The sequence below is a fragment of the Talpa europaea genome (genome assembly GCF_964194135.1).
Source record: "Talpa europaea genome assembly, chromosome: 1".
Classification (NCBI taxonomy): domain Eukaryota; kingdom Metazoa; phylum Chordata; class Mammalia; order Eulipotyphla; family Talpidae; genus Talpa; species Talpa europaea.
The window spans coordinates 100,139,104-100,164,676 of NC_140073.1; the positions used below are offsets into that span (position 1 = coordinate 100,139,104).

At 38.6% G+C, this 25,573-nt stretch overlaps 1 protein-coding gene across 3 annotated transcripts; it reads right to left on the reverse strand.

The window, feature by feature from the left end:
- CD302 (CD302 molecule) lies at positions 1-25,366 on the reverse strand (the record flags this gene model as incomplete). Of its 3 annotated transcripts, XM_084240412.1 has the most annotated exons (6): positions 1-203; positions 6,304-6,330; positions 8,009-8,182; positions 8,810-8,926; positions 18,692-18,802; positions 25,300-25,366. In XM_084240412.1, 6 exons carry the CDS (start codon positions 25,364-25,366, stop codon positions 1-3), a joined length of 699 nt encoding a protein of 232 aa, XP_084096538.1. The 3 variants fall into 3 exon arrangements, with proteins under 3 accessions (XP_084096538.1, XP_084096539.1, XP_084096540.1); XM_084240413.1 differs by lacking the exon at positions 18,692-18,802; XM_084240414.1 differs by lacking the exon at positions 8,009-8,182.
- Between the last annotated feature and the right edge of the window lie 207 nt (positions 25,367-25,573).

The window sequence follows — 25,573 nt, forward strand, 5'->3', positions numbered from 1 at the left end:
TTAATCAAATTGAGTAGCATATTCATTTTCTTCGGCAACTACCAAAACACAGTCATCATTATAAGATGACTGGGATACACTTGAAAAGACTGTGGTGAAACCAGAATCCAAATTCCTTTTGTACAAGAACCAAGCAACTGCTCCCAAAACTGTCAAAATTACTGTGCTGGCAATCACCAAAGCTGATATTAAAATGTGGTTATCTGAAAAGACAAGGAAATAGGGAGATCAAGTTCATAAGTTGCTTAAGTATTGCATTTAAGGGAACATAAGTATAATCATAAGAATATTTCCTTATTTTGAGAATTTCCTACAATAACGTATATACATTGATTACATCCAGATTTATATTTCTTAGCCTGTACCATTGCTGTATTTTAAAATTTCAAGTAAACCTTACAGTTCACTACATTATAAGACCCGAAAATGGAAATTACCCACAACTTTCAGGGTAAACCACAGTCCTATTTTTCTCCCTTGGTTTTTCTAAGACTTCAAATATAGATCTACTTCTGGATATTTGTTACATTAGAGACTAAATGGTTCATTTGGCTTTTGGGAAATTTTAAGATTTGTTTCACTGAAAAAAACACCAAGAATGGCAATAAGTGTCTCCCTTATTTTTTAAATTTATTTGAACTGCATTTGTGTGTCCGTGAAGTAATTATGTACAATCTTGTAGTTCTTGGCTCTTCAAAACGTTTATAACCCTTCTGTAAGAATTTAGTTCAGTCAATCAAGGGAAATTACTTGTTTTTTAGGAATTGGGAGGAAATTTTTTTTGGGGGGAGGGTTTGTATTTTGTAATAAAAGATCCAAAATGATATGGGAAAAAATCCCAGAATAGTTTTCTCTTTACAGAAATATTTCTGCATTGTAGAAATTACACTCAATACTCATTTCAGCTGGTGCTTATTATAGTGAGACCTGGATAATTTAAAACTTAACAAGAATCTGGCCAAAAGGCATCAAGGTGGATAGCCATTGGTATTTTTTAAATATTGATGGGATTTTCAAAAGAAAACAGTTGGGAGGAGTGAGAAAATTGCCTCAGCCACATAATTTGGATTAATAGATAAAATTTTGTACTGATCACAATTTGTTAAGGCATGGGACATTTTTAGAGATGTTTAAATAAAAAAATGTTACGCCAAGAATTCCATAAACTGCATTTGAAAGGATTTCTTTCATAGCTAATTGTTTTATTAAACTTGAAACTTGATAAAGCCCATTTGCAGTATAGTGTCCTATTTTACCAATGTGAACATGCTGATTTTAATTCAATCTATTAATGACTTACAATATAGATTCATAATCAGTATTGTTTACTTAAATAGTAATTATCTGATCACAGCTCAATACAAAAAAAGTAGTCTGAAAAAGCATGATAGCTGAGACAATAATTTACAGACATATAGATCTTAACAGTAAATTAAGAGATCTAGTATCCTAAGAACTAAATAGCATCCAGGTCAGGGAGCTAACCCACATGTGATGCAGCAGACCTCTCCTGTCTCTTAGCAGTGTATTTAAGCAAATCTGCCTCTTCTGCTCCCTGCTCTGTCTCTGGTGAATCTCCCCACACCCTGGTCTACAACCCAGCTCTATGTAAAAAATTTAAAAAATAACATCAGCATTTGGTGGGACACAATCAGTACATTTGCTCTTGTATTTTTACTTCCTGCAAGTGTCCTGTTTGCATAGAAGAAAGCTAATCTTGAGGCAATGAATGAGCAGTGTATTAAAAAGGTTTTGCATCTGGAGAAGTAGATCTATACTAGAAAATCTACCTACTCGTTAATTGAAAATCCATTGCTTATTTTCCTGAGTAAATAATTGCTATTGTCTTAACAACTATCCTAATTCAGGAAAGCCAAAACAGAAGGTAATTCTTAAAACTAATAAAAGGAAGTTGAAGAAACCTAAAGTAAACACCTATATATACTGAAACATACGCTGTTTCCCATCATTTCTCAAACTCATACAATCTCTCTCTTAAAACCAAAGTCACCAATGCTCTATATTAAGTGCAGAGACACACAGACATATTTCAATTATTTTATCTGCTGCAGCTGTCTTAACCACCCACCCTTGAGATATTCTCACCTGAAATTGTTTCTTTATTTTCAGACTCGAAATTTCCCTTGGTTGAGCTCAACCAATTGAATCTAAAACCTATCTATAGATAAGTGTGTGCTGCTGGTGCTTGCTTTATTCCCTGTGTCCATTTTCTCTTGAATTCCCCTAAGTTATGACCTCAATAGCTACTGCAGTCATCCAAACTAGGAACTGTAGATTTTCCTAAACTAATCAAGTGTACATATTCTTTTTAACCTTTTTCCTACTTGGTCATTATTCTTCCTGTCACCTTCATATTCTAGTTATGTCCAAACTACATAATCCACCCTTTAAAAATGATAGAAACTATATTTTAAACTAGCATTGCAAGATAATTCAAGTGCCGAATGTATATACACAATCTATATTTTTATAACCCCCTTTTACTATTAAAGAAATTATTTAAATAACTTGCTTAGGTCATTTTCTTAAGTAGCAGAACATAAATTTAAAACTATTCACTGGTTTATGCTGATCCATCCTCCCTTTGATGACCCTTTTTTCTAACTAGTATCTACTTGCATTATCTCCAGTAAGCCTTATATTGAACCTAGTTTGGGTTAACGTCCCCTTCCTGTATGCATTTTATTCTATGTGCTTCTAGCACAGCCACTTTCTTTTGATGGCATTCTTCTTTAGAAGCTCTTCTAGCCTACACCTGTAAGAAAGGGAACTCTGCCAAGAGTGCTACAGCACTTAGCTCTTAGTTTGTCTCCTGGTTGCTTCAAATGAGTTTTGTTAACTCCTTAAAGTCAAACTAAACCTAATCCCTTTCTGTATTACAGACTCTCAAACATCTTTTCACTTCCTTTAGTGAGGTCTTCCCTGCCCACACTACTCAAAACAAGCAACACTTCCCTTTCTTCCTGATTCTCATTCACCCTCTTTTTCTACAGTGCATGTCACTATCTTACATAGTCACCCTATTAAAATGTATACTCAAATGCAGAGGCTTTTTCTGTTTCAGTCACTGCTGTGTCTTCAATGCCAAACATCAGGAAAAAAACCTGGATATAACAGTTACACATATATATGAGATTTTTTCCCCTAATAAATACATAGATAATACTAAAGACCAAATGTTTTTCTGGATTTTTCAATTATTGCTGGCATGGTTTTGTAACCCATCATAGGCCCACCTGTGTTTCTCTAAATGTTGCAATTTAAGGCTGAATAATATTCCATTGTGTATATATATAAATGAGCAAAATGTGTATATGTATATACATATACATGTATATACATATACACCACATTTATACATATACACCACATTTTTTGCTCATTTGTTTGTTAATGGATACTTCCATCTTTTGATTTTTGTGAAAAATACTGCTAATGAGTCTGGGTATAAACATATCTCTTTGATACCTGATTTCACTTCCTTGGGGTATACTCTGAATTACTGGGTTGTATGGTAATTCAATTTTTAATTTTAAGGAGCTTCTAAACTGCTTTCCATGGTAGCTGCAGCCATTTTACATTCCTGACAATAATGCACAAGGATTCCATCTTCTCAAAAACCTTGTTAACATTTGTTACTTTCTTGAATAACTATAAGAAAGTGAAAATCAAAATCAACAAAAAACTGTGACCCAGAGACACTTTTTGGGGGGTGGGGGGTGGGAGGGGAGGGATTGGGGTCAGAATGGGGGGGTTGCAATTGTATGGGGAATAAAAAAATAAAATTTATTATTTAAAAAAAAACATTTGTTATTTTCTGATTATCAACCTCATGGTGTGAGGTAGTGTTTTGCTTGATTTTTTAAAGATGTTAACATTACTCATCTATCATAGTTATAGTAAGCCCCCCAAACTGAGAGAAAATACTTATCAGATACCTGACCTTTGTATTAAGGATTAAAAAACAACAACAAAAAAACCCTACCAATCGATAAGAAAGGCAATCCAATAAAAAGGGCGAAAGACTTGAACAGATATTTCACACACACACAAATATCCAAATGGCTAACAAATGTGTAGTGTGTGTAACATCAGGATATTGAGAATTAAAAGTACAGTAACATCACCACACACCTATCTGATTGAGTAAAATTAGACACAGTAGCAGCATGAGATGAATGAAGACTGAATGGAACTCAGACTATAACAGGAATGTAAACTGATTCAACTTTAAAAGTTATTTGATGATTTCTTATAGAGCTAAATGTTAGCTGCCCTGTGGCCCTGCAATTCCCCTATTTGGAATATACTGAAATAGGTTCAAAAAATGGTATGAGAATGTTCATAGGCAGCTATATCATATCAATTCCAAGCTAGAAATAAGAGAATGGGCAAACTGTGGTGTATTTATAAAATACTATGAAATTATAGAAAAATATACACACAGTGTGGATGACAAATTTTCTGAGTGAAGCCAATAAAGTTAACTTTACGTGAAGTTCAAGAACAAATACTCATAGGAATAGGAGACATAATTGTAGTTTCCTATGGGGTGGACAGTGGTGGGATGGACGTGTATTGGGAAGGGCATGAGGGAACTTTGTGGTGTGAAGTATTCTATAACTTGATTTTTTTAAAGATTTATTTTTATTTATTTATGCATATAAGAACTGGGGTGCAGGGTGTGAGAGGTTTCACCAGAGACAGAGTAGGGAGCAGAACAGGCAGATCTACTGAAGTACAATGCTGAGGGGAACAGCGAGTGAGGTCTGCTGCACCAAGTGAGTTATCTCCCTGGCCTGGGAGCCAACTCAGGCCTCAGCAGTGATAAGGCTGACACTTAACCCCTACACCACCAGGGAAGCCCTCGATGACTTGATTTAAGTGGTAGTTAACACAGTTGATACATAAACAACCATCAAGCTGCACATTTTATCCTGTGTTAATGATACCTCAAAAATACAAAGAGTAAAACTATACCATCCAATTGGTAAAAATCTACAATTTCATAGACATTCATTTACTATGCTGAGAATACTAAGTAGCATTTCTTCTTATACAGCATCAAAATCAAAGTTACATACTGATTTTTTTTTTAGAGGCATGTTTTATTTATTTGTTTGTTTGTTTTGTTTATACTGCACTGGGTACAGTCAGGAGCGCGGGAGGGTGAGAGAATTCACCAGAGCCAGAGCAGGGAGCAGAGCAGGCAGAAGGACTGAAGTACACTGCTGAGGGGAACAGCGGGCGGCAGGAGAGGTCTGTGCGCCATGTGGGACCCTCCTCCGGTGGCCGGGGAGCAGACGGGGATCCAACCCGCGCCGCAGAGGTTGCGGGCAGCTTCGCAACCCAGCGCTCAACCGCTGCACCACTAGGGAGGCCCTACATACTGATTTTCAATCCAGCAGTTATATTTCATTCAATCTATAATTTTTTGCAGGATTGTTCATGTTTATCATAGCAAATATTTTGAAACAATCCAGTAGGGCTCTGCAGCTGGTTTAACATATATATAGCCACATAATGGAAGAGTATACAGCTATCAGAAAGAAGAGCAATTTGTTGGTAATAATACAGAGATCTTTAGGATATACTAGTGAACAAAGGGCAAAATAAATTTTATATATATATATATATATATATATATTTGCTCATACTGGCAAAAAGAAACACTAGAAGTTAAAACAGAAACTGAAATGGTATGTGGTAAGGGAAAAGGTGGTTAGAGTGGATGGGAGGTAAGAGTTTGCCTTTTGAAGTTTAGCTTTTTAAAAATATTTTACTGAAGTAACGTATTATAAGTTTCAGGCATGCATCATTACAAATCAAGATCTGTATATACTACATTAAGTTCACCATTAAAAGTCCATCTTTCAATATGCAGTTGACCCTTTTTATCTGATTCCACCCTCCCCTTTGTTTTTTGAGCCATTTAAAGATATTGCCTGTTGTTTTTGAAAATATACATTTAATAAGCTCTTAAGATGTGTGCTGCATGAATTGAATTACAATTATGAGGTGATTTTTTTTAAAAAACAAAAGATGCAGTCATTTTCTCAATTCAATGAGAAAAAATGATTCAGTGTCAAAAATGTTCATTTCATATATACCCTGTTGTATTTAAAACATAACTAAGACAAGAGACCTTTCTCATAAATCTGCCATAAAATAGTTTACATCACTGTATAATTTTTAAAAGGGGATCTGTGGTGTATTTTAACACACTAGTATCAATATAATTTCACTTGTGGGAAAAAAATTTAAGACAAGAACATTACTTACCTGATAAATATTTCTTTTCATATGGGACTAAAATATAAAAGAAAATCAAAATAAAAATTTTAGTATGCTTTATTCTAAAATTGCTTTTAAACACTGAATGTAATTTAAAATGGACCCTTTAATAGCTTAATACTATCCATATTTCTAATGCTTGGCTGCTTGTGTTATCTGTTATGAACTTAGCTTAAAAAAATAGGTCTAGCGTTACTGCTTATTCTTGTGTCTTTTGTGAAGTTATCTGTGCAGTTACTTAACATGGAATTTTATGAGGATCAAAAGAGGATTCATTGATAATTGTATATCCATACTTCAGAATGAAACAATGCTTATATTATTATACCCTACCTTCAACATAATCCAAATATCTACAAAGTATGTAGTTGTGTACTCTTATAAAAAATTTTCCATTCTCCTCCCTAAAGAACTAATTTTGGCTAAGAGCGAATAGAGTTTAGGGGATAATCCTCCTTTTCCCCCATTATGCAAACTGTGTCCTCTTTCCCCCAGTTTTACTCACGTATTGCTGTGTCCTACATCATTTTTTGACCCATGGTATTCTATTGTGAAATGTTACTTCTCTATGTTAGAATCTTTATTTCTATCTAAATACATTGCAAATCTCTGTGATCTGTTATATTTCTCAAGATTTGCTTTGATAATAATAAAATAACAAGTCCATTGAATACTTAAAAAAAACAGGTCTCGCAAATGCCTTAGCTTGATTGGTAGAAAAATGAGAAAACTCAAGAAAAAGATGATGAGGTAAAGAAAATAGATTTTGATTGGAGAGTCTGTAAAAAACAAACATGGTAAAAGTGATGTATGCAACTATGACTTTAAATCATTAGTATGCACTTGCTCATTCCTTCTGATATTTGAAAGTTATAGTTTAATTTAAAATTAGTCTATATAATGGTGCCCTGAGGCACAGTGCATGAAAAGAATCAATACTAAAAAAAAAACACCAAAAAAAAACCAAATAAATACATATCGGAAGCTGAATGCTACTACCACAAAACTATGACAAATATCACATAATCAGTGTAAAACTGATTTTAGTCAAGAACCCTACTATGTCAATTTAAAAAAGTATATAATTTGAGATGTATAGAAAGGAATAGAGACAGACATTCGGTTTTGGTTTACAGTTTGATGTGAAGGGGGGAAAAACTGAGGATATAAAGTGGGGAAACTTGTTATGTTTCAAGTATCCCAAAATCACAGTTTGAAAGTTTGTTTTTAATGAGTAAGGAATTCTTTATAAAAGTTAGAAGAGAAAAAAATTTTAATATTTAACAATAACATCAAAATGTGGAATGGGATAATTTTGGTCATCAGAAGGCATTTTGATGTATCAGGTGAAAACATTTTAATCCTGAATAAATTATAAACAATTTTTCTTTGCTTAAAAAAAGGATGTTAGGTTTTGGACAGAATCAAATTCTTTGTAAACTAACAGAATTCTGGAATCAGACATGATTATCCTTCACCACTTCCACTGTTCAAATCACATACAGGAAGGCTATAATAATTCCTATGAAGAACAACGAATTTTGACCTCTTGGTTCACATAATCTGGCCCAACCTCTGAAATTAGGAGGAAACCATCCTAATATATTCTGAAGTCTTACTCCCTCTACTTATTGGGACATACTTATCTCAAAGAAAATTATTTTAAGACCAGTCTTACTTCAATCATACTTACTAGTTGCTTTACAGAGAGTTCCTTCCACAGAAGAAACTTCACAATTTCCTTTTTTCCATTCACCTGTCTCGGTATGCAAAAAGGCACAGGTGTCAACTAGATCTTCACCATCTTCTTGGTCTGTCCACTTATCAAATGTCATATTTGACTTATCAAACCACTTGAAACTTGAATCTGTCAGTTGAGGAATATTTTCAATATTATGACAGTATATGAGAATGTGTTTAAAAGAAGTCAAAGAAAACAGCCTAAGATTAAAAGCAGGAAGTTACTAAGGTCTGTCTTATGATTGTAGGAGTTAAATTCAAAGGAGAAATATAGCCTAGTTACAAATCAGAGATACTGGTCAGGAAATTTCTGAAGATTCCATTTTTGTAAAGAAAAAAAAAACATTTTCCTAGGGAAATAGCCAAGAAAAACCAAACATACATATATGCTGTAACCTTAGTAGTTTCATTTTGAAAATATTCATGTACTTTCTATTTTCTACAGTAACAATATGTACATTTGCACAGTATAAATTTGATAGCTCAGTCTATGCATATCTTATTGCCTCCCTATTATAAAAATAATTAGCCTATAACCACATTTTAATCCAGAAAAAACAATCAACTTTGACTTTCATGTGTGAAATACATTGAGCTGATCAGAAGAAAGCTGCAGTACAAGTCATAGGTACATACTGAAAATACAACACCTCAGACCACAGCAATATCAACTTGAACTAGAAAGTTTAAAAAATTAAAGTCATCAGTTTTACTAACATTAAAAAAAATGTCCCAATAGGTAAATATCACTTACCATCTGTGTCAAAAAACATGCCTAGTAGGATATCATCTGGGCCTTTCCATTGTTTTTTCAAAGTATCCAGTATAAAAGCATTTTCTTGCTCAGTATGTATGCTTATCATGTCTGCCCCTGAAATTATTTAAGGGAGAGAAAAGCCAGCTTGTTCTCAGAGTCAATGAAAATCACATGAAGCATATAAAAATTATGTATTATTATACTTTCACATTCTTTAAATTTAGCTTGAGACTATGCACATTTCTGAAGATACATTTACTCATGAGAATAGTAAAATGCCAATGATCAATTGAATAGAATCATTTTCTTCTTTCACCTGGAGTTGGTAATCTCATTTATTTAAAAAACAAAACAAAACAGGAAAATACAACATCATGAAGATGTTTGAGCAGTAAAATACTTTCTGTAGCTCTGTAAGGGCAGGACCGGGCACTGTGCAGGTTTTCTGATCCCATGCAGACCGGGTAAAGGAGGAGTCAGAGTCCTTAGTGGGTTTTTGCAGGTTTTTTATTTGGGGTTCACCAGGCATATGGCAGGCAGGGGTGCTGGCTGGGGGGCTGGGAGGCTGGCAGGCCTCCCAGCCCCCAGCAAGTCTTCACTCTATCTGGGCTCTCTGGCGTTCTTTCTGCTGCTTTTCCTCTTCGGCTTCTGCTGCTGCTGCTGCTGCTGCTGCTGCTGCTGCTGGCTGGGGCTGCTGGCGTCCCCCCGTGACGCCGCCCTTAAAAACACAGTCTTAACTCAGCTGAATCCCATCTACCTATGCCCACACCCTATTCCAGGTGCCCGCCATCAGGCATGCATTCAGGACAAGGATCCATCATCTATCCTGATGGCAGAAGGGCAGAAAAGCCTGACATTTTCTTTACCCTACAGTCCACCCCCTCAGGGTTTTCTGCCATACAGTCTATACATATATATACAATTTTCTAAGCAAACAAACAATGCAGCCATGGCCCACAAAAGCAAATACATCAAATATAACAAAATACAATATAACAAAATACAACAGAACACAAATAAGTCCAGGCAGGGCACCAACCTAGCGCAAAAGACAATTATTGGTACCAGCAGATAAGCCACCAAATCTGCTGCCAAAGGCACTGCTCATACGAGGGAGGGGAATCACTCACGGCATCTACTATATCACACCAGGAGCCGTCAGGCTTCCTGGCCTTCTCTGGCTGTAGTCTCAGCTACAAGGCACACACAGCATCCACCCCCAGGATGCACTAGCTCTGGGATTGGCAATTTTATTCTGTTGGGGGTAATCGCCAACCCTCCGGGTTTCTGTCGGCAGTCGCTCCAACACTCGGCCTTCATGGCCACCCATGCAACTCACAGACCCCTGCACTCAAGCCAACCCACTGCACAAGCACATGGGTTGGGATCCAAACTCTGCATTCGGCTTGGGCTCCACCCCAAGCCACGTTCCCCACCCGTCCCCCAAGGACAGGTTCCTCAGCTCCTCACCCTCACTAAAGAATGAGCAGGGCATCACCCACAGGTGATTTTACGAGACTCACAGTTCTTCAGCATACCCAGGCTGCTTAACAGCCGCTTAGGGCTTCTCAACTTAGCATCAGTACCAGCTTTTGCTGCCTTAGTTAGCTTTTGCTGCCTTAGTTGGCTTTTCTCCTCCACCTGGCTGCTGGGCATGCACAGGCTGCTTTTGGCCATCAAGGCCCACTGGCCACCCCCAGATTCTCAAAAAAAAAACATAACCTGCCAAGGTCCTCCGCCTTCTGGCGGGATTGTCAGTCCAAGTTTATCAGTCCATGTCCATCAGTTGAAGTCCATTGGCCTCTCCTTGTGTCAGCAACGGCCTGCTGCCTCTGGGGTCATTGGCTGGTCCTTTCCGGTGTCGTTGGCTGGTCCTCTTGGGTGTCTGCTTCATGCCAGGTCTCATCCTGTAGCTCGTGGACGTATCCATCTTCTGTACCGCCATGGCGCCTCCAGCGTCGTCACAGGCAGTCTTTTATCAGCAACGGCCTGCTGCCTCAGGGGTCATTGGCTGGTCCTTTCCGGTGTCATTGGCTGGTCCTTTCCGGTGTCGTTGGCTGGTCCTCTCGGGCGTCTCCTTCATGCCAGGTCCCGTCCTGCAGCTCCCGGACCGTATCCATCTTCTGTGCCGCCCTGGCGCCTCCAGCGTCGTCACAGGCAAACACTTACTCCTTAGTCCCTTCCAGGTCTTCGGAGGGCTCCAGTACCCGTCTGCATGGATCTTGCCGACTTACGCCAATTGTAAGGGCAGGACCGGGCACTGTGCAGGTTTTCTGATCCCATGCAGACCGGGTAAAGGAGGAGTCAGAGTCCTTAGTGGGTTTTTGCAGGTTTTTTATTTGGGGTTCACCAGGCATATGGCAGGCAGGGGTGCTGGCTGGGGGGCTGGGAGGCTGGCAGGCCTCCCAGCCCCCAGCAAGTCTTCACTCTATCTGGGCTCTCTGGCGTTCTTTCTGCTGCTTTTCCTCTTCGGCATCTGCTGCTGCTGCTGCTGCTGCTGCTGCTGCTGCTGCTGCTGCTGCTGCTGCTGCTGCTGCTGCTGCTGCTGGCTGGGGCTGCTGGCGTCCCCCCGTGACGCCGCCCTTAAAAACACAGTCTTAGCTGAATCCCATCTACCTATGCCCACACCCTATTCCAGGTGCCCGCCATCAGGCATGCATTCAGGACAAGGATCCATCATCTATCCTGATGGCAGAAGGGCAGAAAAGCCTGACATTTTCTTTACCCTACAAGCTCTCACTTTACTTTTCCTATTCTGTGTCCTCTTGTAACCAGGGTTCTTCCTGCCCTCAGTTCACAAGGGCAGGGAGGAGTTCTCCACACCCAGAAGAGCTGAAAAGGATGAACACAGCCAAGGCCAGTGGAGTTAAAACAACAGTCTCTCTGACCAGCCTCATTTAGCAGCCTTTGCATGCCTGCTGCCCGAATCCTATGACTTCTATATATTCCTCTGTGGTCATCTTTACAAAGGCCTGGCTAAGGAAACTGACTGATAAAGGAGCTTCTCTTTCTCATTGGATAGTTGGTTTTTCCAACTATCAAGAGTAAGGAGCAGCAACCAAATGTATTTTATGTCTCCCATAACTTTTTTGTTCTTCCAATCTAAAAGGTGTATCGCACCCTATAAAGATTAGTGGTAATTGCAATTTTCCAAGAGACATTTAAGCTTGTTTCTTAACCCAAGCAAAGATTGTCTCACATATCAAAAAATCATTCCACTGTCTTAATTAGGTAACACTTCTGAGCAAATATTAGTGGAGTTAGTTTCTCTCTTGACAGTGAATGTTTTTACAGGTGAAAACAATTGAATGAATGATGACATGAAAGTTTATACTTAGCAAGCAAAGATCTGGTGGGGAGGACACATTTGTGCCTTGGGAGAAAATAAACAGCAGTAACAAGAAAAATGCCCTTTCAGTTGTACTCAGCTAAATGAGGATATAACATGAAAATATCCCTAAGGAACAGGACTCTACATAAAGCTAGTAATTTAGAAGTAACTACATTCCTATAATATTCCAGGGGAAAATAAGCTTGTGTAAAATATGTTGAGAGGGGCAGGAAGGGCCAGAGCACGTTTTCTGTGATTCCAGCAGACGGGGTAAAGGAGGAGAGAGTCCTGGAGCCCTCGGTGGCTTTTGCAGGCTTTCATTGGGATTTACCAGGTACACAGCAGGCAGGGGTGCTGGGGGGCCAGGAGGCTGGCAGGCCTCCCACCCCCCAACAAATCTTCACTCTACCTGGGCTCCCCACCATTTTCTGGTGGCCTTGTTCTCTGCTGTTCTAGTGGTTCTCGTTCGTTCTTCTGGCATCCCCACGACGCCGCCCTTATAAGCCGAGTCTTAGCCCAGGTGAATCCCATCTACATATGCTCACACCCTACTCCAGGTGCCCGCCATCAGGCATGCATTCAGGACCGCAGGGTTCCATCATCAATCCTAATGGAGGGAGGGCCTGATATCATTTTCACGTACCCTACATATGTGTACTTATTAAAAGTTACCTTTGAGACTTCTTGTACTACAACTAATTCAAATACATGGAGAAAAGAGAAGTCTTTCATACTATTAAATTACATTCTTCCAAAATCATCCTGACTTAACAAAGGCTCCCGAAAGCGGCACAGTGTTTGTTGTCCAGGTAGTGGCTCTTCAACTTGAGTGTGCATCAGATTCACCTGGAGGGCTTGTACAATACAGTGTTGGGCACCACATCCAGAGACACTCAGTGGGCATGAGATGGGACCTTGAGAATTCAAATCCTTAAGTTCCCATGTGATGTTGAAGTTTCTGATCCAGGTACCACACCTTGAGAATTACAGAAGCCTTAAGTAATAGGTTAATGTATTTATGATACCATTTAAAATAATTTTTCATAATAAAATGTTAACTTACAGGGAGAAGAGAAAGTTCCTATTGTGGTATTACCTGATACGGTAAGAAAAATTTATTTCAGGTGATTACTTTTACATCTTTTAAAAAAGGTTTTTGTAAAAAATGATAAATTTAACTACAGAGGAAAAGAAAAACTACCGCAGGGTCAAAAATTCCCCAAGAAACATTAAAGAAGAAAATCACACTGAAAAGACTAAAGCTCTATTATAAATAAAAAGTAAAAAGGCAAACATCTTAATAGAAGACAAAAATTGGTCTCAAATTGTTAAAAAGGCAATTCATGCTCACAAAGGGAAATAAAACACAAGAAATGTGTGTGAAATGCAATTTGAGTGGTAAATAGGACTTTCAAACTTGAAGATTAAACACATGCTGGCGTTGGTGTAGAAAAATAGGAGCTGTTAAGTGGTTACTGGGAGTAAAGATTAGCAAAGATTACCGTTTTAGAGATAATTTGGCCAAGATGTATCAAAGGTCCTTTAAAAAAATACATATTCTAAACTCAGCAGACCTTAACAATTTAGGGTAAGATAGTCACTGGCTCTGTCCTTAACTGGGCACATGTTTATGATGCTGAAAAATTGGAAATACTTTAATAACCTATATCTGAGGTTTAATTAAATCAATTATGGCCTATATCTATGTCATAGAATAAGGTATAGGTATTAGTAGATAAGCATTTTTTTTTTAAATTTACTTCCTTGGTGTAGGGTAAGGTAAAAAGTATCAGGCTTTTCTGCCCTCCCGCCATCAGGATAGATGATGGATCCTTGTGGTCCTGAATGCATGCCTGATGGCGGGCACCTGGAATAGGGTGTGGGCAGAGGTAGATGGGATTCACCTGGGCTGAGACTGGGCTTTTAGGGGCTGCATCGCGGGGACGTCAGCAGAAGCCGAGAGAGAAGCAGAGCCATGAGAAGAGTGGAGAGAAAGTGAGAGAAGGCCGGAGAGCCCAGAGTGAAGATGTGCTGGGGGCCAGGAGGCTGGGAAGGCACCCCTACCTGCCATGTACCCAGTAAATCCCAATAAAAGCCTGAAAAGCCACCGAGGACTCTCTAGGACTCCTCCTATGCCCGGTCTGCTGGATCAGAAAACCTGCACTGTGTCTTCCTGCCCCTACACTTGGAAAGACATTTTTAAGGGAAAACACAGATCACAGAAAAGTTTCTATTGTATGACCCCTTTTTATTAAAAGAAAAAGCAAGATTTATTAAAACACATTTGCATAGGTGAGGAGGGAAGTCTAGAAGGATACTTACCAAAATGTTAACAAGCCGTTACATTTCCTTAAGAATGGTACTATTTAGGGGATTGTTTTATTGCTAAAATATTTGCATATATTTTTCTAAGTTTTTCATAATGATCATACATTATTTAACAACTGTTACAAGTAAAATTAAGACTGACTTTTAAAACAATATTTTAGTCCAAAGTAAAAATTCAGCAAGGTTCTCTCTCAGTTCTATTTAAAAAAAAAACCTGATAATTTTCTTATCAATTCCAGTTGCTCTCACCTCCTGTCTGTTTAATGTCATACAAAGTTTTAATCTGTTTTACCCTAGTCCTTAATGGTGAAATGTGACCAAAGTGCCACTCTTTCTAGAAAAAAGACACAAGTAAGATATTTAACTAGGTTATAGTTTAGGTTTAAGTGTTCGGAGATGAGTTTTTCTTTTTTTTTTTTACCTTGTGGCAGCCAATGGAACTTTAATGACTTTTAACATTGTAATCTAATTAAATACTGTCTAAACTTAAATTACTATGTCAGGTAAATAAGACACACTTTCATTTTCTCTAATAAATGACAGCATAAATCCCTGAAGAATGCATGTGCTGAAGCACATTTTTTTTTACAATGCATTACCAATGACATTACCTGCTGAGATGTAATTTGGGTCTTTAATTCTTTTTATGGCTGGTGTCTTAGCTTGGATCACGAAAAGGAAAGACTGAAAGTATTTCTTCTATTATAAGTATAGTATGTAAATTAAAGGTAAATGTTGAAAATAGAAAAAAATCAGCCTGACAATTATTTTCCCAATGAATACTAGCACCAAAAATGAGGAGAAATACCATCAAGTAGACCAACATGAAGCATTGGGTGTATTTCTCAGCACAGCTCTCTGCAGCAGGTAACAAGTCACTTATTTTTGATATCCGTAACAATCATAGATTGAAGGTAAGATTTTATATGGCTGTGAACATTTTATAAATCCAAATGTAAATATCTTAGTGTTCCTTATGCTTTTTCTTCTTCTTACATAGGAAACACTGAATTGATGTTCATCTACTGTTCTAAACCAAAGTCTTCCCTCTCCAAAAACACTGATTCAACTAATTTTTTGATTCATCGATGCAATGGGCATTTCCAGAGTGAAAGCAAATGTACAGGATTATCAAATAAGGGATGAGGTTATCAGAAATTAAAAAAATCAAATCAGTAACAAAAATAAAAGACAAAAACTGATCTAACTGGTAGAAAATGTTAGAGCAGGCAGGCTGGGGTCAGCAGCTGGGGTCAGCGCTGACTGGCAAATAGCGTGGGGGGACGCTATAGACTCAGTTCCATCTCCTAACCTCAGACATGTCACTACAACTCCCCGAGTGCAATGAAACAACTTCTGGATGGGATACTGCTGGGACGGAAGAAGGGTGAGGTGAGGAGTGTGGGGAACAGGGAAAGAAACAGATGACTGGCAGGCAGAGGCTGCTCCTGGTTTTTGCTCTTCACAGCTTTAGCACATTGGATCCAGTTCTCTCTTCAGAGAAATTGGCCACTGTCACTTTTCCCAAGCTGGTAGCTCTTCCAGCTTGGATGGAACATTTTGAACTTTGGGTCCTTCCTCTCCCAATAGTTGGGCCCTGCCTGGTCTTGCTGTTGATGTGTGCCTTGGGCTCCTCCTGGCAACTTTGCTCTTGGACCTTGCCCGCTCAGCTCTGGGCCCTGCCCGTTTTGCCTTTGCCCATGAGGAGACAGGCAATTTTAGAGTTTGATCAGGAAACTATTTTGAAATCCTTCTCTTCACTACTTCTATTCTCTCTCTCAAAAATCTGAGCACACTTTTATGATTACTTTGCTAGTCCTGCGGTGGGACACATTCCCTTAGAACCGGCAACATGGATTTTTTTCCCCTTAAGAGTTTGGGGACCCTGGGAATCCCTTTGTTTTACCCAATACCAATAGGACATTTTCCTTTAGACACGGGACAAATTTTACAAGAAAATTTGTGTACAAAATTAAAAATTCCTAAATGACTAATCTGCAGTAATGGACTGTGAAACAAACAATGAAAAATCAGGCTACAATTTAAAAAAAATCAATTTATAAATATCAGGCCATAAAATTGCTGGGCATTTTCAATTTTTTTTTTTCTTTGTTGGTAAGGAAAAATTGCAAATACAACTATAGCTGAGTTGTAGATGAAGTCAGTCAGCAAGTATTAATTATGCTTCTATATAGTAAACAATTCACTGCTCAAGATAAAGCAGGACAATGAACTTTGACCTTGTGGTTCACACAAGCTATTAAGATTATAGGAACATGTGTTTTCTTGGTTCTCAGCTTCAAATGTAAATTCTGTTATTGAAATCTGTGTTTATATCTAAGTATACCTAAGTGGTTTTTTTAAAGGAACTTAAAAAAAATTTTTTTTAAAAGATTTTATTTTTGCGTAGAAGGATAAGGGTGTAGGCCAGAGATGCAGGGGGTGAGAGGATTCCCAGAGACAGAGTGGGGAACAGAACAGGCAGATCTACTGAAATACACTGCTGAGGGGAGCTTTGGGCAAGACAGGCAAGTTCTGCTGCGCCATATGTGTGTTAGCTCCCTGGCCAGGGTTGGAACTCAGGCCACAGTGGTGACAGCACTGAGACTTGACCACTAGGCCATCAGGGAGGCCACCTAAATGTTTTTTTCTTTTTAAGAGATAAAAAATAGTTGTAGGGGAAACCCCATTTTAAAAAATCTTCTAAGGTCAGTAAAACTCCTATTATTACATTTCCTTGATGTAATAATGTTTCACACTATTTGGCAGTTGATAAGAGTTTTTAAGGGCGTCCCTGGTGGCGCAGTGGTTGAGCGTTGGGTTGCGAAGCTGCCTGCGGCCTCTGCGGCGCCGGTTCAATCCCTGGCTGCTCCCCGGCCACCAGAGGAGGGTCCCTCATGGCGCGCAGACCTCTCCTGCCGCCCGCTGCTCCCCTCAGCAGTGTACTTCGGTCCTTCTGCCTGCTCTGCTCCCCGCTCTGGCTCTGGTGAATTCTCTCACCCTCCCGCGCTTCTGACTATACCCAGTGCATGTATAAACAAAATAAACAAACAAACAAATAAATAAATAAAACATGCCTCTATAAAAAAACAAAACAAAAAAAAGAGTTTTTAAAAGGGAAACAATAAATATCTACTGGTACTCTATGGCACTAATTAAGATTTAAAATTTCTATGCTTACATTAATTTTTCCTAGAATAAAGGAATATGATTTTAATTAAAGTATCTATATGACAACTTTATATTCTGCCAACATTTATATTGGTAAGTTGTCAGAAAGCATGATTTTTAAGTAAAGTGCACTTTACCTAAGATTTGAATATGTCTATCATGAAATAGTGAAGAGATTTTTAGATCTCACACAGTAGTAAAAGCACCTTTACAGAATCAAGAACTCTCACATCAAGATCACTGATTTCAGTGGAAAAAAGCTGCTAGCTTAAAAACCTCATAGTTTTAGTTTGAGCTGACACATAACAACTAGAGGCTTAATAACAAAGATGCACTTTGTTTTAAACACCTAAATAGATCAAAAGCACTTAAGCATATCCCTTAAATATGAAATTTTTATTTAAATTATTTCACCATGTGCAGTTATAAATGTATTTCCCATAGAACATTGAGCATATCCTTTAGAAATAGCCTATTTCTCATTTTTCTTGAACATAACCATTCTTTACCACAGTCTCAGTTCCAGCTTGTAAAATCTGATTTCTGCCTACCCTGCATACCTAAAATAGCACTTTTGGAGCAGAACAGCAAAGTGATTAAAACTCTAGTCCCTAAATCACACAGATCCTGGTTAGAATCCTGACTGTCACCCAAGGTCTCACCTGTGTGATCTTAAACAAATAACTGAACTTAATTTCTTATTTAGATAAGAGGAGTCTAATAATAACCCACCTGCTAGTTTTGTTATGATGGGCCAGGTAAAGTATACGATGTGCTTAAGCACAGAATACACACGTTAAAGACATTGCTGTTGCTAAGATTCTATCACTCTGGTTTCGACAGTTTTGTCTGTCTGCCAACTTAAGGGTTAAATGTTTACCCAATTCCACTGCTTGTAGTGTGTGTGCTGTAGAATAAAATAAAAGTTATCCCCTATAAGAACCAGGTAAAATTGAGTTATCACAAAATCATTTTTAAAGACATTAGTGAACACTATTTACTGATTTGTTAAAACAAGCAAACAAAAAAAAAAAGGGTCCTCTCCTTACCAATGGTCGTGCACTGACTTCTGACATCCTCTATGCTTTCTACTTTGATGGATTCTTGAAGAAAAAGGTAACAACTGTCTTGAAACTGAATCCAGGTGGATGAAGGACAGTCTATGCAGAAAGCGAGAAACACTATTAAATAACAGGAATGAGAATCTCATGATTTCTTGAAGATAAGGACATCATATATAAAATTTTCACAGTAAAAAAAAGTATGCCAATTTTCCTTGTTAATTAGTGACAAGGCTCTCTGTCTTTTTTAAAATAAGAAACTAACTACAGATATACCTTGAAGAGATTCGGATTCAGTTCTAGACACTGCAATAAAGCAAATATCACAAGAAAGCAAGTCATGTGCATTGTTTTGTCTTCCCAGTGCATATAAAATAGTTATGTTTACACAACCCTGTAGTTCATTAAATGTGCAATAGCATCATGTCTTAAAAAACCCATGTATACATCTTAATTTAAAAATACTTCATTGCTAAAAAATACTAACCATCATCTCGGCCTTTTACAAGTTGTAATCTTTTAATGATGATCTTGCCTTTATGTTGATAGCTGCTGACTGATCAGGATGGGCGTTGGTTGTTGAAGGGTGGGTGGCTGTGGCAATTTCTTAAAATAAGACAACAATGAAGTTTGCCACATAAATTGACTCTTCCTTTCACAAACGATTACTCTGTACCATGTGACGCTATTTGATAGCATTTCACCCACAGAAGAACTTATTTCAAAATGAGAGTCAATCCTCTCAAACCCTGTTGTTGCTTTATTAAGTTATAAAATATTCTAAATCCTTTGTTGTCATTACAACAACATTCCCAGCATCTTCACCTGGAGTGCATTCCATCACAAGAAATTAGTTTCCTTTCACATACATCAGAAGCAACACTTCATTATGAGATTTATCACGGGATTATGACAATCCAGTAACACCTTAAATCTCCATTTCTAATTCTAGTCCTCTTGCTATTTCCACCACATCTGCAGTTACTTCCTCTACTGAAGTTTTTTCTGAACCTCTGTTCATGTTTATATTTTGACCTCCTTCCATGAATCACAAGTGTTTTTAATGGCACCTAGAATGGTGAATCTTTTCATCATTTCAAGTTACTTTGCCTAAATCCATAAGAGGAATCACTGTCTATGGCAGTTACAGTCTTATAAAATGTGTTTCTTTAAATAATAAGACTTGAAGGTCAAATAACTCCTTGATCTATAGGCTGCGGGCATGAAAGTAGCATTCATCTCCTTGTAAATGTCCATCAGAACTTTAGGTGACCAAATGCATTGTTAATGAACAGTAATATTTTGAAAGAATTTCTTTTTCTAAGCAGTAACTCTCAATAGTAGACTTAAAATATCCAATAAGCCATGTTGCAAACAGATATGTGGTTTTCCAAGCTTTTTTTTTTTTATTCAGTTAATAGTGCACGGTTAGAGTTATGTTTTCTAAACTTATGTTCTCTAAACTTTTCAGAATGGTAAATATATATTAGTTTCAACTTAGAGTCAACCACCAGTTCCACTGGCCCCTAAGAAGATTGCCGGCTATCCTTTGAAACTTTGAAGCTAGGCATTGATCTCTCTAAGAAAGTACTAAATGGCACCTTCTTCCAATAGAAGGCTCTTCTGTCTATATTGAAAATCGGTTGTTTTAAGTGTCACCACCTTCATCAATGATGAGACCCTTCTGGCTAAGTTGCTAAGTGTACCCATCAGCACTTGCTGTTTTACCTTCCAATTTTATGTTATGGAAATATATTCTTTCCTTAAACCTCATTAACCAAACTCTGTAGCTTCAAATATTTCTTCTGCAGCTTCCAAAACTCTCTTAGCCTTCATAGTATTGAAGAGTTAGGAACTTGCTCTGAATTACGTTTTTGCTTAAGGGAATGTTGTGACTTGGATCTATCCAGGCACTAAAACTGTCTCCATATTAGCAACAAGGCTGTTATACTTTCTTATCATTCATGTATTCACTGAAATAGCATTTTAAATTTCCCTGAAGAATATTTTCTTTGTTTCAGAAGCTACCACTTCATCCTTTCTAGCTCCATTCATGCTGAACATTTCTCATGCTACTGGTCAGAGTCTGTTTTTTACGAATAAGCTTTAAACACTACTCACGAGATATCATTTTACTTTGAGAGGAATAGTGCTCAAAGGGAGATTTGCTATGTCTCCATTTGTTGAACTTCAAGCATTTCATGAGATGAAGGCTAACTAAGTCTTCTTCAAATGGAATTATCTGTGCATTAATAAAAACTTGCCCTCCACTACCTCCATAACCTTTCAATGACAGATTGTGTAATATTCTCTCTAAAATTATATTCCAATAAATCTACTTTGCTCAAAAAACAAAAGCAAATAACCTTCCCACTGAATTCTCTGTAAAGCGTTGTTTTTTTGTTTTTTTTTCTTTCCATTTTTCTTACTTCTTCATAGCAGTCCTGAAAGATAGCTTGTTGGTAAATGATTCCTATGGATCTTGTAAATTCTAGAATGGTGAATCTTTACGATTTACGATGCAATTTAGGTGAGAATTTAAAAACTTACATATAACATTAGTCCAATAGTTTCCATATAGACCTTCTGCCTAAATTTACCATGTGATAAAGAAATAAAATGGTGTGTTCACGCAAATATTTCACATTACTAGTCAGTTCTAACAGAACTCTCTGTTCCCTTATAATTTCTTTTTTTGAACTGACAGGCATAGCAGAAGAGGAAGTGATCCTTTAGACATACTTGTTGTGAATGTTAACAAAGGAAAGGCAAAGACTGTATTTTTTCCCTTTGTCATGAAGACCTTTGCCTCCCCTATTAAGATAAAAGTTGCAGTCACTTCCTTCCACAAGGGCAACGGTGGCAGACAAAAGAAGAGTGCTCTACTGTTCAGTTTGTATGGGGGAGGGAGAGCGAAGCTGAAACACTCGCCTTCAAGATCTCTCCAGAAGCACAAAAATTCACCCACTCTGACACTCCAACTCCTCTCCACATTACCCTTCCCCACTAGCTTCCAGCACACCTTCCTCTCACCTTCTCAAATTCCTTCTCAAAGAGCTGCCATATTAATTCATCAAGTGGGGTGCAATTGCTACTCTGTACTTTCCTCACTGGGCATTGCTGGTACATTTTCTCAGAATTGCCCTCAACATCTAAAAAAACCCATAAAAGGAATGAACTACTTGATATGCAGCATTTAAAAAATGGATAATAATCTTGTAAAACTAGCTTTCTGCATATTTTAAAAGCTTCTCAACAATCAAAGAAGTACTGAAATAATACCTAATTGTAATTTCACTTTTTCATCAGAATAAAAATAAACAGTTATTAACATTTCAAAATTGACCAAAATATACCTGAAATTATTTCCCCTGAAACATAATTGTGCCCTCTACAAGGGACAGATAAAGTAACATCAATAGGTTTAGATGATTTAATGCTTTGAATTCAATTATGAGATGAGTTCATGGCAGAGGTAAAATAATTAGAAAGAAACTGCAATTCAATTATCCCCCTACTTTTAAAATCATTCATCGAAATTTTTGCCCTTTTATTATAAATTCGAATAAAGTGTAGAGATACAGAACAAAAAAATCAAATGCAATGAAGTTTCCATTGCTATGGGTTTTTTTTTTTCTGGTAAGGGGACAAGCAAGAAGACAAAGGAATAAGCCAGATACTTTCAGAAGTATTAAGTGCTTTAATACTTTAAAACACAGGGATGTGATAAAGAATGTGGGATGTTTAGAGCTGGCAGATCTGAGGAGAAATCTCAGTAAATGTGGATAGATGTAGCCACATGAAGACCAGGGAAGAGAAGGGTAGTCTGGGTAGAAGAACTGTCCAGGGCTTAAGTTCTCAGCAGGTCAGCATGGACAAACAGTGAACCGCAGGCTGGGAAGAGATGATGTCAGGGAGGAAGGCATGGACACCACACCTAGGCCTACGGCAACTCAAAATTAGTAACCTAGATTCTGATCCTTGTGAAGACCAGAGAATGAGGATTTGCCCTGGACATGTTTATATCCACTGATCTCACACCACCCATGGGAAATCACTGACCCAATAAACATATACTGATCATCTGTGTGTAAAAAAAAGCACCATCACAGAAGAACTTTTTTTAAAGGGATGCATGGAATCTTACTCAGGAATTCAAAGAATGTTCTGGTCATTGTAATTTTCCAGAAAATAAATCAGAATAATAGAAAATCAGTTACATTAATAAAATCCAAAATAACAGAGAAGAATAAAAGTGGTTTTCATTCCAACATTCAATTTATATTACGTAATACCAGAAGAAGTTTTTCTGTTAAGATCCTGCCATTCAGTTAATTCTATGATAACCTTGAAAAGGTCTGTTTTGATTTAGTTGTAAGTCAAAAATGATTCCTATCTTATCTGGATAGGAGATTTGTAAACTATAGTCAGCTCTCCATATTCATGGGTTCAGCATTGAGGACTCAATCAATTGCAAATCAAAAATACATAGGAACTTCGTAGGTAGGCCTAAGGTGGCTGTGTTTTTACTGAACATGTACAATTTTTCTAGTCATTATCCCTCAAACAAAACAGCTTTACATAGCATTTACATTGTATGGGATATAATAAGCAATCTAGAGATGAGTTAAAGTATATGGGAGGATGTACATAGATTACACACAAATACTACAGCATTTCATATAAGGGACTTTAGAACCCAAAGATTTTGGTATTCCTGGAAGTTTCTGGAACCAATATTCCTGGCTACGGAGGGATAATAAAAAAAAAGATAGTTATTTTTTAGCCCTTTATCACCAATATGCATGTGAAACTGCTCAGTAACCATGTACAACTAACACACAGAAAGTAACACATGATGTTTTCTAGTTGTAATAATTACCCTTTATTTTGTACAAAAGAAGGGAAAGAAACTTAGCTTTACCAAGGCTGTAATAACTTCCCTATGGAGTATAACCTCCATTTTATGAAGTTAATGAGTTGGGTAACATGACCGTTTGTACCAAATTCCAAAGCTCACACTTTTTCTAAAGTAATCCTTAAAGCCTCCTGACCGAGAAAACCTGGTGAATTAATGGCATTAATTTATTCAACATGCACTTCTTAACCTCTTAAAAAGCCTATTTATCCATAGTGAACCTATAAAAAGGAAAAGAACAAATGCTTCCAAAGATAGCTTGTCTGCTATTACTAATAAAAACAATTTCTCTGAAGAAGAGATATACGACATCTAGAAACTTTTTTTTTAACCAGACAAGAAAGTGTATTTTGACAAGCCTAATGGATGAAGGCATGATAACAAAAGGGTGGGTTAAATGGGAATGCAGAGGTTTAGCTGTTACTGGCAAGTGTATTGAGGGTGTGCTGAGGACAGTCCAGCCTTGGCAGAATCTCTAGTCCAGCCTTGTCTTGGACTAAACTAATGTGCTTAGTCCCAGCAGAGTGAAAATGGGCAGATCTGGTGTCTGCTCCTCCACAGGCAGGAGAGGCATGACTGGTCATAAATGTTGGTCCACACACACATTCAGGAAGGGACAGTCCGGTTGGTAAATTCTAAACTGCTTATTCTGCTGCTGCCTCCAGCACTGAGCTCCCTTAAAATATTTGTCCTTTGAAATAGTCCTGCCGGTCAGCAGGCTTTGAGCAGGAATTTACAAAATGGCATTAAATTTAGCAGAAAAGAAAACCAAACTCTTGCACAATCATGTTATTCAGACTAACAGGAATATTCACTTAGTTCTTGTTTATTTTGCTTTTTAATTCCCGAATTTGTTTAATCAATAGTCTTTTTGGATGGAATCTTTCCCCAGAGCTCCTCATCAACATTTCTGACATAGTTGCATGTAAAATTTTTTTCAAAACAAAACAAAACACAGTCAATAGAAATGTCTGTTTTCAAGAGTCATTTTGGAAACGACTGACTAATCACGCGTGATTTTTCAGATGTCTCTTGCACAACAGCAGACTAGGCTTAAAGATTTTAAAATCCTGCGGTTTAAGTGGAATCCAAGCTTTGCCTGCTCACGACCCACTTCGATCTAGGGGTTATTTGGCTGAACTGTTTTCCTGTTTCGACAACTTGAACGCCAACCCACTGGACAAACAACGTCGCAAGCAAGAGGGCCTGCTTCCTCCCACCCCCACCCTGCACCCCGGCGGCACTCTAGCTAGGGAAATCTCCTCAGCCAACTTCCCCGCTTCTTATTTCAGCCCCAAGTGGTCTTGAAACTATGCTCGTCGTGGGACGCTAAGCTCTCTACTCTCCTGTCAATGAGCCCCCATTTGGGGGTCCCCTTTCACGCAGGGGGAACCTTAGCAGAGGATGCTGACACCGTGGAGGAGGGCGGGCGCTCTCGGATCCTCAGCGACCTCCCTAGCCCGGGGCGCTCTCCTGGACTCTGCAGAGCCGGGAGGAGGGGAGATCTCAGATTCTAGGGTACCCGAAGGCGCACAGGGAGGGCGCGCAGGTGAGGGCGGGATGCCTGGTCAGGATGCAGCCCCTCCAGGGCGCTCTCGGAAGAAACTGCAGGCGAAGGCAGCCGCCACGATTCCCGGCTCCCAGGCCGAGGAGGAGGCGCAGGAGGGGGGCAGCTTACCCGCGAGGACAGCGGCGGCGAGGCCCACGAGAGGCAGCAGAGCAGCGGGCAGCGCGGCCGGGGGCATGACGGCTGGCTGGGGCGCTGAGCGCCTGCGGGCCCGGAAGGCGCTTCCCGTAAGAGCCGAGCGGACACCGACCCCTCCCACCGAGCAGGCCCCCGAGGTTGGAGAGGGGAGGAGGAGAAAAGGGGAAAGTTGGGGGGCGGGAGCCGAGGGGACCAACCCCTCGCTGACCCCGGCTGCAGCGATCACGCCCCAGAGGCTGACGCGCTG